This window comes from Candoia aspera, chromosome 1, assembly GCF_035149785.1.
Source record: "Candoia aspera isolate rCanAsp1 chromosome 1, rCanAsp1.hap2, whole genome shotgun sequence".
Classification (NCBI taxonomy): Eukaryota; Metazoa; Chordata; class Lepidosauria; order Squamata; family Boidae; genus Candoia; species Candoia aspera.
The window spans coordinates 96,332,344-96,346,278 of record NC_086153.1 but is presented as its reverse complement, the minus strand read 5'-3'; the positions used below and the strand labels follow the sequence as shown (position 1 = coordinate 96,346,278).

At 41.8% G+C, this 13,935-nt stretch overlaps 1 protein-coding gene across 3 annotated transcripts in view; it reads right to left on the bottom strand.

Annotated features, from left to right (window-relative positions):
• Positions 1 to 1,762: 1,762 nt before the first annotated feature.
• The window catches only part of THEMIS (thymocyte selection associated), a 73,468-nt gene continuing 61,295 nt past the window's right edge, over positions 1,763 to 13,935 (bottom strand). For 2 of the 3 annotated variants that reach the window (XM_063310209.1, XM_063310230.1), the window contains exons 6-7: positions 6,781 to 6,945; positions 1,763 to 2,484 (exon numbers count right to left, since the gene is read on the bottom strand). In XM_063310209.1, the coding sequence (XP_063166279.1) occupies positions 6,812 to 6,945 (134 nt within the window). In that variant the 3' untranslated portion in view covers positions 1,763 to 2,484; positions 6,781 to 6,811. Of the gene's footprint in view, positions 2,485 to 6,142; positions 6,377 to 6,776; positions 6,946 to 13,935 lie in introns of those variants that run through there. The other variant, XM_063310219.1, reaches the window with a different exon arrangement.

Genomic DNA, 13,935 nt, shown 5'->3' with positions numbered 1-13,935 from the left:
AACATTTCTCCTTCACTTCAAGGACAATAAAGGATTCCTGAAAAAAAATGATTTATTTCACTTGTTGAAATTCTGTACTAATTTTCTGAAATCTCTCCTGTCTCTGTTTACTCTGGACAGCAAAGTCTGGGATCAATTATCAAAGCAAATCTAAAGAACCCTTTTAATTACATATTGTAATGTAGATTTGACTTCTGATTTTTTCAATTTCTTTTTTTTTCTATTTTTATAATATAGTTTTGGTGAAAAAATGTTCAGTTGTGTTCAGTATTATTTCTCATTAAATGCATTAAAAACCAAGGATAAGTCACTTTTCAAATCCTTTATTTTAGGAAGGGAATAACAATATATTTGAGAACTCTAATTTTTAGGACCTTATATACATAATTTTCAAGGAAAGTATCAGGGATTTGAAAGTACACATTTTATTTAAGCAGAAGATATTTTCTAGAAAAAGAATGCAGTCCTCTTTAAAAGAAACTGGAGCTTTAATATAGGCACTTAAGTGAGTATTTTGTCCTTGATCATTACATATATACATAAATAACACACATACACCATAGAAACTTGAACAGTAGAGTGCAGAAATCCCATTGAAGTTTTTGAGTGCAAGAATCCCATTGAAATCAGTGGGATCAGTCTCACAGCTTTCTCAAATTTAGGGTGATCTATTTATGGCACATTGTCTATGGGGCAAAATTAATCTCACTGAATTCTACTGAGCTTACAAGCAGTCCTCGCATAATGACAATAATTGGGACTGGCAACTCCATTGCTAAGCAACATGGTTGTAAAGCATGATGTCACATGACTGCACTGACTTACAGTGGCAGTTGCGGCAGTTGCCTTTGTTAGATGCGTTCCGCACGGTCGTAAAGCACGATGTCACATGATTGTCGTTTGTGACCTCCTGCAGACTTCCTCACTGACTTTGCTTATCCGAAGCCAGCGGTGAAGGTTGCAAATGGCAATTACATGACTGCGGGATGCTGTGACCATTGTAATTGCAAGCCAGTTGCCAAGTGCCCAAATCACAATAATGTGATTGTGGGGATGCTGTGGCAGCTGCAACTACAAAGATCAGTCATAAGTCTCCTCATTCAGCGCTGTTGTAACTTCAGACAGTTGCTGAATGAGTGGTTGCTGAACTAGGACTATCTGTACTTCAGTATGTAGCATGTAGAGCAGCCTTTTTCAACCTTTTGACCCTGGAGGAACCCTTGAAATATTTTTTGGGCCTCAGGGAATCCCTGCACATTCAGGCTCAAATATAGGGCAGAAGTTACAAAATTGTTATATCTGTTTCATGTGTAGGCCTCTATATAGGCAGTAACAGTGTTCTTAAACTAAAAATAAAGAATGAAACTTAACTCTTTAATGTGAAGTTGCCTGAATTCGAAATAATTTTTTTAATTAATCGTGACCTCTCATGGAACCCTAGGATGCCACGGAACCCTGGTTGAGAAACCCTGATGTAGAGGATTGTAATACTAATCTGGATTTATCCCATATTTCTTATAAAGTCCCATCTATTAAACTCCCTACATATTTCATGGGAGATAACAGTGATCATATTAGAGAAACTGGAAACAGTGAAGATTGCATCAGCCCCTTCTTCCACTTTTTACTGCCTTCCAGCAGAAGTTTGGTGCTATTCAGTATTATCTTCAACTGGACCTAATCACCAGGTCTCCAGTACTGGCAAAACATGAAAGCTTCCTTTACAGTATGTCCTGGAACAGGTTGATGTGTCTTTTTTGTGCTATAGCCAATATGGATTGCAAATGTGTTGGTCTAAGTAAGGAAGCTGCATCTTTCTCCCCAACCTTTAGGAAAACTTGAGTTTCTAGCATTTCATTTATTTTCTTTCTTTTCCCCCAACTGGCTAAGTAAGCATTTTTTGATCTCCAGACCTATCAGTGGAAAATATGACATCTGCAGACTTCTGCTTATCACACCACCTGCAAAGCACAGAAGTATTGATTATTTATGTGTGAAATAATCAGGAATAACAGATGATGCCGATTAACTGCTGTGTTATGAGGGAAAAATTGAGCACAGTGGTTGGTTATGCTGGTTGAGTCTAGTACCACAATTCTATATGCTTGTTCGCAGAAGTAAACTCTTTGGAGTTAAATGTATGTTTAGATAAAATACATGACTATACAATTGCAGTCAGAAGGACTAAGGTCCAGCATCTATTACTGCATGAATGAAGTAATTTCCTCTTTTTCTTTCAAGATAAAATCATTTCTGCAATTTTAAATCAGGGAGAAATTATTTAACAGATTTAGTCATTTTTTTTAACATTTCCCCATTAATTTTATTATCAATTAGTATTGTTGAATTTCAGGTGGTCCTTTCCATCGTCACTGAAATACCTTCTCCTACTACTTTCCACAACTCTGCTGCTTCCCTAGCAAATTGTGTAGGCAATAGTACATTCCTTTTCGACAAAGCATGGTGTTTCTTTTCCAGATGACTCTAAAAACAAAAAGAAATAGTAAACAGAAGACCGGCTTCATCATTTAGATACAATGCAGAAATGTACGCCTGGATGTTTGCTTTGTTCACTTTTTACCAATAGTATTTTTGTACATATTGTTTCTTGTATGCTAAAACACCCCTTTCATATACATTTATTTGGCATGTTCCAAATTGATATTTTCAGCTTATAGTGATGAATTTCTCATATATCCTTAGTTAAAATTAGATATAAACAGAAGTTTTGTTTTACTGACTTAACAAGAACTAAATAAACCAGTCAGTGCTTTCTCCTGAAGCCAACATTATACAGATTGAATGTCATCATGTCTCCAAACCTCAGTTTTGCAAAACACCAGGATCCTGACATATTTTTAAAGCTGCACATACCCAAATATTCTGAACATTTTCAGCTTGACACACATTTACTAGGAAATAATTTTTAATCAAAACAGGAAATGTCATAAGCCTGTTAAGGACAACTGTTTCAGATTTTATTCATCTACTAGGAATGCTTGTGTTCTTGAAAATCATATGATTTTCATAATAGATAAAAAGCAATTATGTAGAAGATGGTCACAAGGTAGCCCTGCTGACTGACAGAAGATTAGACATCCTTTATGTCATGGTTCCTGTTCCAGTGTTCCTGTGAACATTGTAACCAGTTCCCATGCCATGCTGGTGCTGACATGTGTTACTGTTCGGGAGGGGGCTGCTCTTGTTCGTTGTACCAGGCACTGATGTAGAGACTTTGGGAAGTCTATTTGGGTTATCTCGCCTGTTCAAGGACACTTTCCCGAAGACCAGCAGGAACTGCTAGGAACACCTGCAGGCTGCGGGGAGTGGACTCTTTCTGACTCAGGGGGAGGGATTGGAACTGTCTAAGCTTTAATTGTTTGAGAGACCCGCATTTTCGCCATTCTCAGCTTTGCTTGGGCATGCCTTGGCTAAAATACCAGAACCCTTATATCAACTGGGAGTACAGAACTGTGACATTTAGAGATGGATTTTACAACAGCCCCACAGAGGCAGTGTCTATTACGACTCAAGAATGCAAGGTGGGGATTGATCAAGCAATGCCAGCGCCAGCACAGCTTGAGGAACTGCCTCCCCAGTATGCAGATTTTGCAGATGTATTTGGAGAAGCGGAGGCAGACCAGCTTCCCCCCCACTGTAAGACTGATTGTGCCATTGAACTAGACCCAGAGGCAAAGCTACCTAAGCCCAAAATCTATCCCATGACCCAAAAGGAGCTGGCAGCTTTGCGTGAGTTTATTGACAAGAATTTGGCGCGCAGCTTCATTGAGCCCACCAACTCCCCTGTGGGAGCGCCAGTTTTATTCCATGAGAAAAAAGATGGGACTCTTAGACTACTGAGACTTGAATGCTATCTGCACATTTTCCAAGTACCCCCTACGTTAATGAAGGATATGCTAGCTCATTTAGCTAAGGAGAATTTTTTTTTTCCAAACTGGACTTAAGGGAAGGGTATTTCCATGTTCGCATCAAGGAGGGGGATGAATGGAAGACTGCTTCCAATTGTCCTTTGGGGTCCTTCCAATATAAGGTTCTTCTGCTCGAACTTTCAGAGTCTCCTGAAGTTTTTATGCAACTCATTAACGAGGTTCTCCATGACCATCTATTTAAAGGAGTCCTGGTCTATTTAGATGATGTATTAATATACACAGAAACAGAAGAGGAACATGAAGCTTTGCTCAGGCAAGTGCTTGCTAAGCTTAGAGCAGCAAAACTGTATGCCAAGCTCTCTAAGTGTGAATTCCACAAATCACAGCTTGATTATTTGGGATATCAGGTGTCAGTCCAGGGCATTCATCACACTTTGTCTATCAGATGATCACAAGAAACAGAATTGTTGTCTCGGCTATTAAAGATAATTGATAGAATGGTTTCATAATCCAAGTTTCTGGTAGCAGCCTTCCGAGAGACAGCCAGAATCTTTGACTTTCATGTATTGCTAAAGCCTTCAAACAACAGGGCTAATAAAATGCAGTTTGCTGTCTGTTGACCAGGAATTTAAAGGGCAGAGGGATAAAGGTTTGAAGGCCCTTTAATGTCATAATTAGAAGACCTTCCAATAACTGATGATAATTAAAGGTTGCCCTCTGTTCATCTACCATAAGGGAAAGAGTGGTATCAAATGGTATATAGCAGAATATGTAGTCCTCCTGGAGATTCAGCATTACTGACCTTCTCTTATATGGAATGCATCAAACCTTTAGGTGTTTTCTGTAGTATCATATGCATAGTGGTTCCCTTCATGTTCTTGATGAAATGTACAGATTCCTCTGTGTAGAAGGTTTCTCAGACTTTATAACAAAATCATGCAAATCAAGAATGCATAGGCCTAGACCATCATTCTTTTAAAATGATATCAAAATTGGTCATCTTGTAACATTGCCACATTAAGGGATCTTACAGTGATAAAAAGAAATATAGAGGAAATTGGTTGAGTTGCTACAGTGATAGAGAAGCACAGGAGGAAAAGTAGAAGAATATTCATGCTGAGCTGCTAGGAAAAACAATTTCTTCCTCTCATAGACAGTGACAAGGCAAACAGAAGAACCACCTAAAAACAACTAGGAAGACCTCAGAGACATGTCAAGGATCAGGCAAGAGAAAGTAGTGGGATTTCAGGAATGAGTGAAAGAAGTGAGTGTTTCAAATGGCCGAGGAGAAGGCAAAGGCAGGAATCTGAAAGGAAAAAAAAATGAATGGGGGAATGTGATCAAGCAGCAGGAAAATCACTCTGGTTTTAAGGACTTTGCTCATATATTAATACAGTGACTAGATATAAAACTAGACCACTGCCTAACATCACCAGAAGAAGCCATAGAGAGCTGGGCCTTGTGCATTTTTCTTATTCTCTGGAGAAGACATGAAAAGCATTTAACTCCATAATATGAGCAGAAGAAACAAACCAATTTTCTATACCATAATAGGAAAACTCGTGGAATAATTGTTCTGGAAAGCCAGCATCTCTAAGTTTGTAGTCTGTGGCTCTGTGCCTCTACTTTTCCACGATCTCCTTGATGTAATCATGACACTGCCAAGCACCCTAATCCATCTGTTTGCCAATTCCTGTTCAGCAAGGCTTCTCAATCTTATTGTCTCCAAAACTGTTCAAGCATACTAACTGCCTGAGCCTAGCTGATGGGAAAAGTGAAGCTAGGATTTCATGTATGCCCACATGCAGTCCCACACGTTTTCAGTACTTCAGCTCAACCTTCATTATATGCAGAGTGCCCTTTCTAGCTACTGAATAATGCCAGCTAGAAGTATATATATGGAGTGTAAAGAAGTGGTTTTTCCATATCAAATGCCAGTTGAGTACCGGTGGCACATTCCACTTTCTTTACACAGACCCAGCAGAAACATATGCATATCTTCCAACACAGAAATACAGACGAATAGAAATAGGATCTGGGAAAGACAGGAAAAGGGCAAGGAATAGAACTAGGCCTTGAGCCAATTTAGAAAGGAAAAAGGTGATATTTATTTATCTATTTATCTATTTATTAGATTTATATGGCCACCTAACTCACTCATGAGGACTCTGGGTGTCTTACAAAAATAAAACCCCGAATACAAAGCCCACTACACCCCCACGCCCCTGGCAGCAACAATACATTCAACAAACCGCTTGATGGGCTCCATGTCAACCTGGGATCCCCAGGCCAGCTGGCAAAACCATGTCTTCAGGGTCTTTTGGATTCGGAATATGTGTGGGCTTGCATGTAGCACTTTTGGGCAACTCCTTAAACCAAGCATAGACATGCTCCAAATCACCATTTTCCCTTCAAATCTGGTTCTCTCCACAGCCCTCATTCATAAGAAGTGAGATCACACAGAACGTTATTTAGGAAAAATGATTCTACCATCCAAAAGAGAAAAGAACGACAACATAGAAAGGAAGAGAACAAGTTTTGCTTTACTCTACTCTAGACGAGCAGTCAGTATCACACAATCCTATTCTATCTCTTATTGTTTACCTTCGAAAACAGCCAGGCTAGCTCAGCATGGCACCAATTATGTGATACCGAAAACCTGATGATTTCATGTACTTAAAATTAATGTAGGATTAGCTCTTTAAATAAATAAAAGAGAATGAAATAATGAATATCAGCCAAGCCTTTTTTTGGATTTTTATTTTTAACGAAGTGTGAATGAAATCCTTATTTTTTTTTTTTGACTGAAAAACATCAGGACAATCAATATTTAGAAAATAATTTTATAGTATCTCTAGATTTCATTTATAATGAATCTTCAGACACTCACCATTTTTGACCCTCTTCTCTAATGAGTACTATTAAGAGTACTCTGCTGGAGTTTTTTTGGTAATTTTTTCTGTAATATTTTTATTCTTCTCCTCCTCTTTGTCATTAGATCCAGCCTTTGATTTCTGTTCTGCTCTGAACTTCACAGAGATGCTGCTTGATGAATCTAAATAAGTAGAAGACATAATAGTCATAGGAGTAGGTAAATCAGGCCCAGCCCAAGAACAATGAAGAGTCAGTCCATTCAAACTCCAGTTCTTTATTTGCTCACACCATATAGACAGAATCCTGCCAGACTGAAGCTACTCTACCTATCCTAAGGGGAGATAACCTGGGAGACTCTAGGGCGGGGCTGTCCTGAACCTCTTTTCCCACCATTGCCTCCTGGACTGTGGCTCTGCTTATCCCCTCCACCTCCTTCCTGAGTACCAGCGGCACCGCCAAAATCCACCACATTTCAAATTCAAACCATCTGAAACTGAAAGTGGGGTCTTTCAATCATTTTGGAAGTGTTTCAAGTTTAAAACATTGTTTTGTACTTGAAATGGGGTTATTTCAACCACAACATTTTCGAAATGATTGAAACAGCCCATGTGGCATTCGAGACAACTATTCTACATTAGAAATGTGGCATTTTGTACTCATGACTGGTGTTTCAAATGTGCAATGTTTTGCACACATCTGGTACTGTATGAAGAATGCACTATTATCAGTTTCAGGATTATTGGTGTAGGTCCATAGATTGTATATACAACTCAGATTGTATATCGTTATGAATGTTGACTCATTTTTTTTAAATAAATGTCTCTTCCTCCTGCATGGCAAGACAGTTTTTTAATATAAGGGTCCTTTCAAAATCAATGTTTGATTCCAGATCGGGAGATCACTATTCCCAGAAAGCACCAATTGGCAGATACCTACTGTACTACTATTGATCCTTTGAATTTGACATTGTTTAATCAGAATGCAGTTCAGTAATCAAATGCCACACAAAGACACACACTATGCAGCTGATAGTTCCATAAGACTAAAAAGTATTTCCTACAACATAATTCTGCAACAGCAGCTAGACATTCCAGAGTGGAACAGGTTGTAATAAATCACAGCTAAGAGTCCAGGCCCTTGAGCAATATGACAGTGAATTACTACTCCCCCATATTTTTATCCCTGTCATGAAGGAAATAAGATTTGACCACTTATTTATGTATAAATAAGCAGCTCAGCAGATATCTTCTAAAAAGCCATGGAAATCTATCAGGCATGCTTAGGGCCAGGAGGTTTATATCAGCAGCAGCTCAACACCCTGCATGCCAAATCAAAAAGAGGGGACTTTGATCCAGAAAATGATTGTGGATTCACCAGAGCATTTTCAGTCTTCCTGCATGTTGAGTCTCATTTGATGTAAGATTGCCAAAGGTGTCAGTGGAGGTGTGAGCCAAAAAAGTCAAAATGGTGGCTACCATCTTGATTTCTTTTACCCTCCCCATGGATGTCAATGGTGGTAGGGCCATTTCAATCTGGAATCCCTGCGTTACTGAGCTGAGATAGTTCAGCCAGCATATCAGATGAAATATAAGTAGTCCATTCAAAGGGCCCAAGCAATATGTACTGTAAGTTGGGTCAGGCTGAGGAAAGGTTCTAAGTACTGAACTGAGGTTAAAGGGAAGAGAGGCAAGTGAATTGGCAGGTTGGGAAGAACAGAAGCCAGAGAATATAGGCCATACAGTTGCATATAGTGATGCAACCAGCTCTTGTGATGTTGCTGCTATGCAAAGAACTTTTCTTGAACTGAAGAGTTGACACAAACAAATACCAAGACAAGTAGGCTTTCCTCTTGTCATTCATCCCATCCTTTTATGCAGTAGATGCTTTGCATGAGTGGGGCCAACTCATATTTATTCCCCTCAGCTCTGTGTAATTTCGCAAAGGTCATACGCTCCATTGCATGCCTATGTCAAAAAGTCACAAGTGAACTTGCCTGTGCCTGATTAAGAGGCAAAGACCTGAACTGTGTGACATTCAGGTAAGGCTATAATGTACCTGAATCTCCATAGGCCACTCTTGTCTCTTTTACTCCTCCTTTCAGCTCCTTCATTCAAACCAATCTCATATTGTTTTCAGAAGCACATGGATTTATTTTTAACCAGGGGATTTTGGCTGGAAAGGGACTCGTGGGGAAATCCATGAGAGTGTCATGCTCCCTTATCAAATGTTCCCAGAACATCTTATCGGACTCACATCCACCTTGCAGCAACCCATATCAACCTGTGAGTCGACCAGCAGGGAGGGGGAGCAGGGTTGGAGTGTAAATCATCTTGTTTGGGCTAGGTGCTCCTCACCCCAAGGTCATTTTGGCACCATAGCACCCCTTATTAATTTTGATTTTATCTCATCTTGGGTTTTATATTTATTATCTTATTTATGCTTTTAGACTGTAATTTAGGTTTTTATATTTTTATTATTATTTTTATTGTAAATTGCCCAGAGTCCCCCATTGGGGGAGATGGGTGGTATTACAAATTTAAATAAACAAACAAACAAAGCTAAGCTCACTGCCATGCTAGATTCAGGGTACACGAAGTGTCTAATTCACCCAGCTCTCACTACTACTTTAAATCTGAAAGTGAAAAAACTTAAACAGCCCATAGTGTATACACAGATGGATGGAACCGTGGCTCATGGGGGACCAGTAGAATTCCACACAGAGACTGTAGCCATGTGCATAGGTGGGCACAAAGAGACTTTGCAATCCATAGTGGCACCTATAGAGAATTACCCCATCATTCTGGGTCTACCCTGGTTGAAAAGCCAAAACCCCCAAATCCAGTGGGAGACTGGGGGATTGAAATTTAACAATGGGCTTTATGCCAGTTCTCAAAATGGAGGTAAAACACCTTGCCAGTCAATTTGTGGGGCTCCTAGTAAAACGGTGTCAGACGCTAACCACAGAATCGGAACCTTTAATCCCCAGCCAGTATCGGGAGTTTTATGATGTTTTTGATGAGAAGGAATCAGATCAATTATGCCCCCCCGCCCCCACAGAAAGACTGACTGTGCCACTGAAATTGACCTGAAAGCAAAACAACCAAAACCAAAAATGTATGCCATGTCTGAAACAGAACAGAAAGTCTTAAGGGAGTTCATTGACAAAAAGCTGGCCAGGGGTTTTACTGAGCCCGCAAACTCCCCATTGGCTGCGCCTGTATTGTTTAGAGCCAAGAGCCAGGCTCTTTAAGACTTTGCACCGATTACAGAGGGTTAAACGCTGTTTCAATAACCAATCAATATCCTCTGCTGTTAATGAAAGACATGCTATCTTATCTCTCAAAAGGAAAGATTTTTACCAAATTAGATCTCAGAGAGGCTTACTTCAGGATCCAAATAAAAAAGGGAGATGAATGGAAAACTGCATTCAACTGCCCATTGGGATCCTATCAATATAAAGTCCTCCCGTTCGGGTTGGCTGGAGCCCCAGGCGTGTTTATGCAATACATTAATGAAGTTTTGCACAAGGATTTATACCAAGGCGTGTTGGTTTAACTCGATGACATTTTCCCATTGTGAATGTCATGAGTAAGGATGGCGAGCAGGGGGCTCCCATCCAGACTGTCAAGCGCATGCGTAGCACTGATGAATTGTTCAGCCATTCAAAGAGACACAGATCGGGACCGCCTTAACCCTTGGGGGTTATATGTCTGGATTTTTCCCATGCTTCAGTTTGTTAGGATTCCTGTTAAGTACTAGAATAAATATTAGAGACCAGTTCATTGTCTCAGTGTGTTTCCTGGTTGTTAGGACATCAATCCTAACAAACTCCTACTCCCATCGAAAGAGGGAGGAACAAGCAATTAAGGAGATACGTTTAGAAATGTCTTCAGAAAACCAAGAAATGCGGCTCGCCATCCAACAATTAGCAGCAACCCTACAACAACACCAGCAACAAGTAGATCTCCAGATCAACACATTACAAGCTGCCATGCTACAGCAGTTACAACAACCAGCTCCGATTAACCCACAACCGGCACCAGCAGCAGCAGCAGCTCCACCAGTAATGTTGAGATCCCAGGGCAGTCTACCAGAGAAATTTGGAGGAGAAGCAGGACAGCTGAGAATCTTTCTCACACAGTGTACTATGTTCTTCGATAGCAGACCCGCAGAGTTTCCCACAGACAGAACCAGAGTCACTTTCATCCTAGGCCTGCTAAAGGGACCAGCTGCCAAATGGGCTATTCCCATGGTGGAGAATAACGACCCGATTCTCAATGACTACCAGAACTTTTTGGCAGGGTTCCAAGCACACTTTGACAACCCCATCAGAGAAGCCACGGCCAGCCGGGAAATTCGGAGGCTCAAGCAAGGTAACAAGAGGGTGGGACTCTACATTGCTGATTTCAAGTTGTTAGCAGGAGATCTGGACTGGAATGAGAGTGCATTAAAAGACCAATTCAAACAGGGGCTGGATGAGGAAATTAAGAATGAATTAGTGCGCCAGGGAACACCAGCTACGTTAGAAGCCCTATATCAGTTATCGGTGGTCATAGATGCCAGGATAGAGGAGCTTAGGCAGATGCAGCCGGGGAGAAGCAAGACCCTCAGAGCATTTTCAGGATTTCCAGCTCTCTCTGTAGCATCCTCTCACTCAGCACAAGAGGAGCCAGTGCAGATTGGGGCAAGCAGGAGACTGATTTCCGAGACTGAGAGGCAGAGAAGGAGAGAGAGAGCCCTGTGTTTCTACTGCGGAGCCCAGGGGCACATGGTGAGAGCTTGCCCAGCGAGAGGCCAAGCAGCTCCAGTAAGAGCCCCAAGGCAAGCAGCTGAAACAGGGACCAGCTCCGCCTCTACTCCCAACCAGGGAAACTCCGTCGGTCTCCCTCCACAGAGCTCAGCAGGGAGACCATAAATCAATTAAGGAGGGCTCATTCTGAAGATTCCAGGCAAGCCTTTTACTACTTACCAGTAATAATCCATGACAACCCAAAGCACCAGGTCAAGCTAGAGGGCCTCGTGGATTCTGGAGCTTCAACTAATTTTATTGATGCGCAGACCGTACAAGACTGCAACATCCCGACCAGAGAATTACCATGCCCCATAGAAGTGGAGACCATTGACGGCCAGCCACTCAAAGCAGGGCCGATTAGAAGGCTGACAGAACCAGTGCAACTGACAGTGGGAGACCACACTGAGTGGATCCAGCTTTATGTTACTGCATCGCTAAATGTGCTGGGAATCCTAGGCACGCCTTGGCTGAGGATCCACAACCCGTTGATGAACTGGACTACAGGAGCAATCCCAGCTAAGGAATGCCAGCACCACAAGATTCAAGCCGCTCCACGCTCTCCAGCAACCAATGCAGTCACAGTAGCAGGGGGAGTCCACTTGCCAGCCAAGTATGCAGATTTTGCAGACATTTTCAGCGAACAAGAGGCCACAGCACTACCCCCCCATAGGGACTGTGACTGCACCATTGAGTTGATACCAGGAGCCAAGATTCCAGCAAGGAAACAATATCCCATGTCCCCCAAGGAGTTAGCCACCTTAAAGGATTACTTGGACTCCAATCTCCAAAAGGGTTTCATCCGACCATCTACGTCCCCAGCGTCTGCTCCTACCTTCTTCGTACCAAAGAAGCCTGACCCGTTGGCACCTGCAACCCAGGAGACACCCATGAGAGTGGTCCACGACTTCAGTTTTTTAAATAAACAAACAAAAAGAGAATCCTATCCTCTGCCCTTAATCTCGGATCTGCTAGATCGCTTACAGAAGGCACGCATTTTTACCAGGTTGGATCTCAAGAGTGCGTACAATCTGATCCGGGTGAAAGAGGGGCACGAATACCTGACTGCCTTCGACACCAGGTTTGGAAAATTTGAGTACCTTGTTATGCCCTTTGGCTTGTCTAATGCAGGAGCCATATTTTCCAGATTTATGAATCATGTTTTTGCTGATTTACTAGATAAGTATATGGTCGTTTATCTAGATGACATATTAATTTTCTCTGAGGATGCCACAACTCACGTAACCCATGTACATAATGTTTTGCAAAGACTGAGGGAGAACAGGCTGTTCGCCAAGCTAGAGAAGTGTGCCTTTAATTTAACTGAAGTACATTTCCTGGGCTATATAGTATCCACAGAAGGGATATCCATGGATCCTGCTAAGGTCCAGGCAATTCTCTCTTGGCCACCTCCCCGAAATGTTAAAGATGTACAAAGATGGTTAGGATTTTCTAATTTTTATCGCCGTTTCATAAAAAATTACAGTGACCGTATCAGACCATTCACATGGCTCTTGAAGAAAGGCTCAAAATTCATATGGGGGGAGAGGGAGCAAGCAGCGTTCCAGGAATTGGAGCAGCTTTTTGCTTCCCAACCGCTCTTAAGGCACCCTGACCCCACGAAGCCATTCATAATGTATTCAGATGCTTCAGATGTTGCCATTGGGGCAGTGTTATTGCAATATACAAACAAAGCAGAGAATACATTGCTTCCTTGTGCCTTTTTTTCACGCCTACTCTCACCAGCAGAGAGAAACTATGATGTTTTTAACAGAGAGTTGCTGGCAATTAAAGCAGCATTCCAAGAGTGGAGGCACTGGCTAGAAGGGGCAACCTTTCCTGTGAAAGTTTGCACCGATCACAAGAATTTACAGCTTCTACAGAACACCAGATCCCTCACCCCACGCCAGATCAGATGGAGCCAGTTTTTCTCCCGTTTCAATTTTGTTATTTCTTATGTGCCCGGGGCGCAAAACTGCTTGGCAGACGCCCTGTCTCGATCCTTTCAGGCAAAACCCCCCACTCACCAGGAAGTACAGGCTGCTATATTACAACCTCACAACTTTGATCAGTCGATGAGGGGGAGCCAAACAGAGATTTTAGCAGCAGGCAGACAAGCAGAGGACCTATTCTCAAGAGCCAGAGCTCAGCAGCAACAGGACCCATATGCCAGGGCCAGGATGGATGACCTCCAGAGGGCCCCGCAAGACACTGCTTTCCCATTCAAAGTGGAGGCAGGAATTCTCTGGCATAGTGGGCGATTGTATATTCCCCCTTCATTGAGGGAAGAACTACTGAGACTGTGTCATGACCACCAAACGGCAGGCCACGGAGGCATTTTCAAAACTCTCCATAGAGCTCTGAGAGACTACTGGTGGCCTA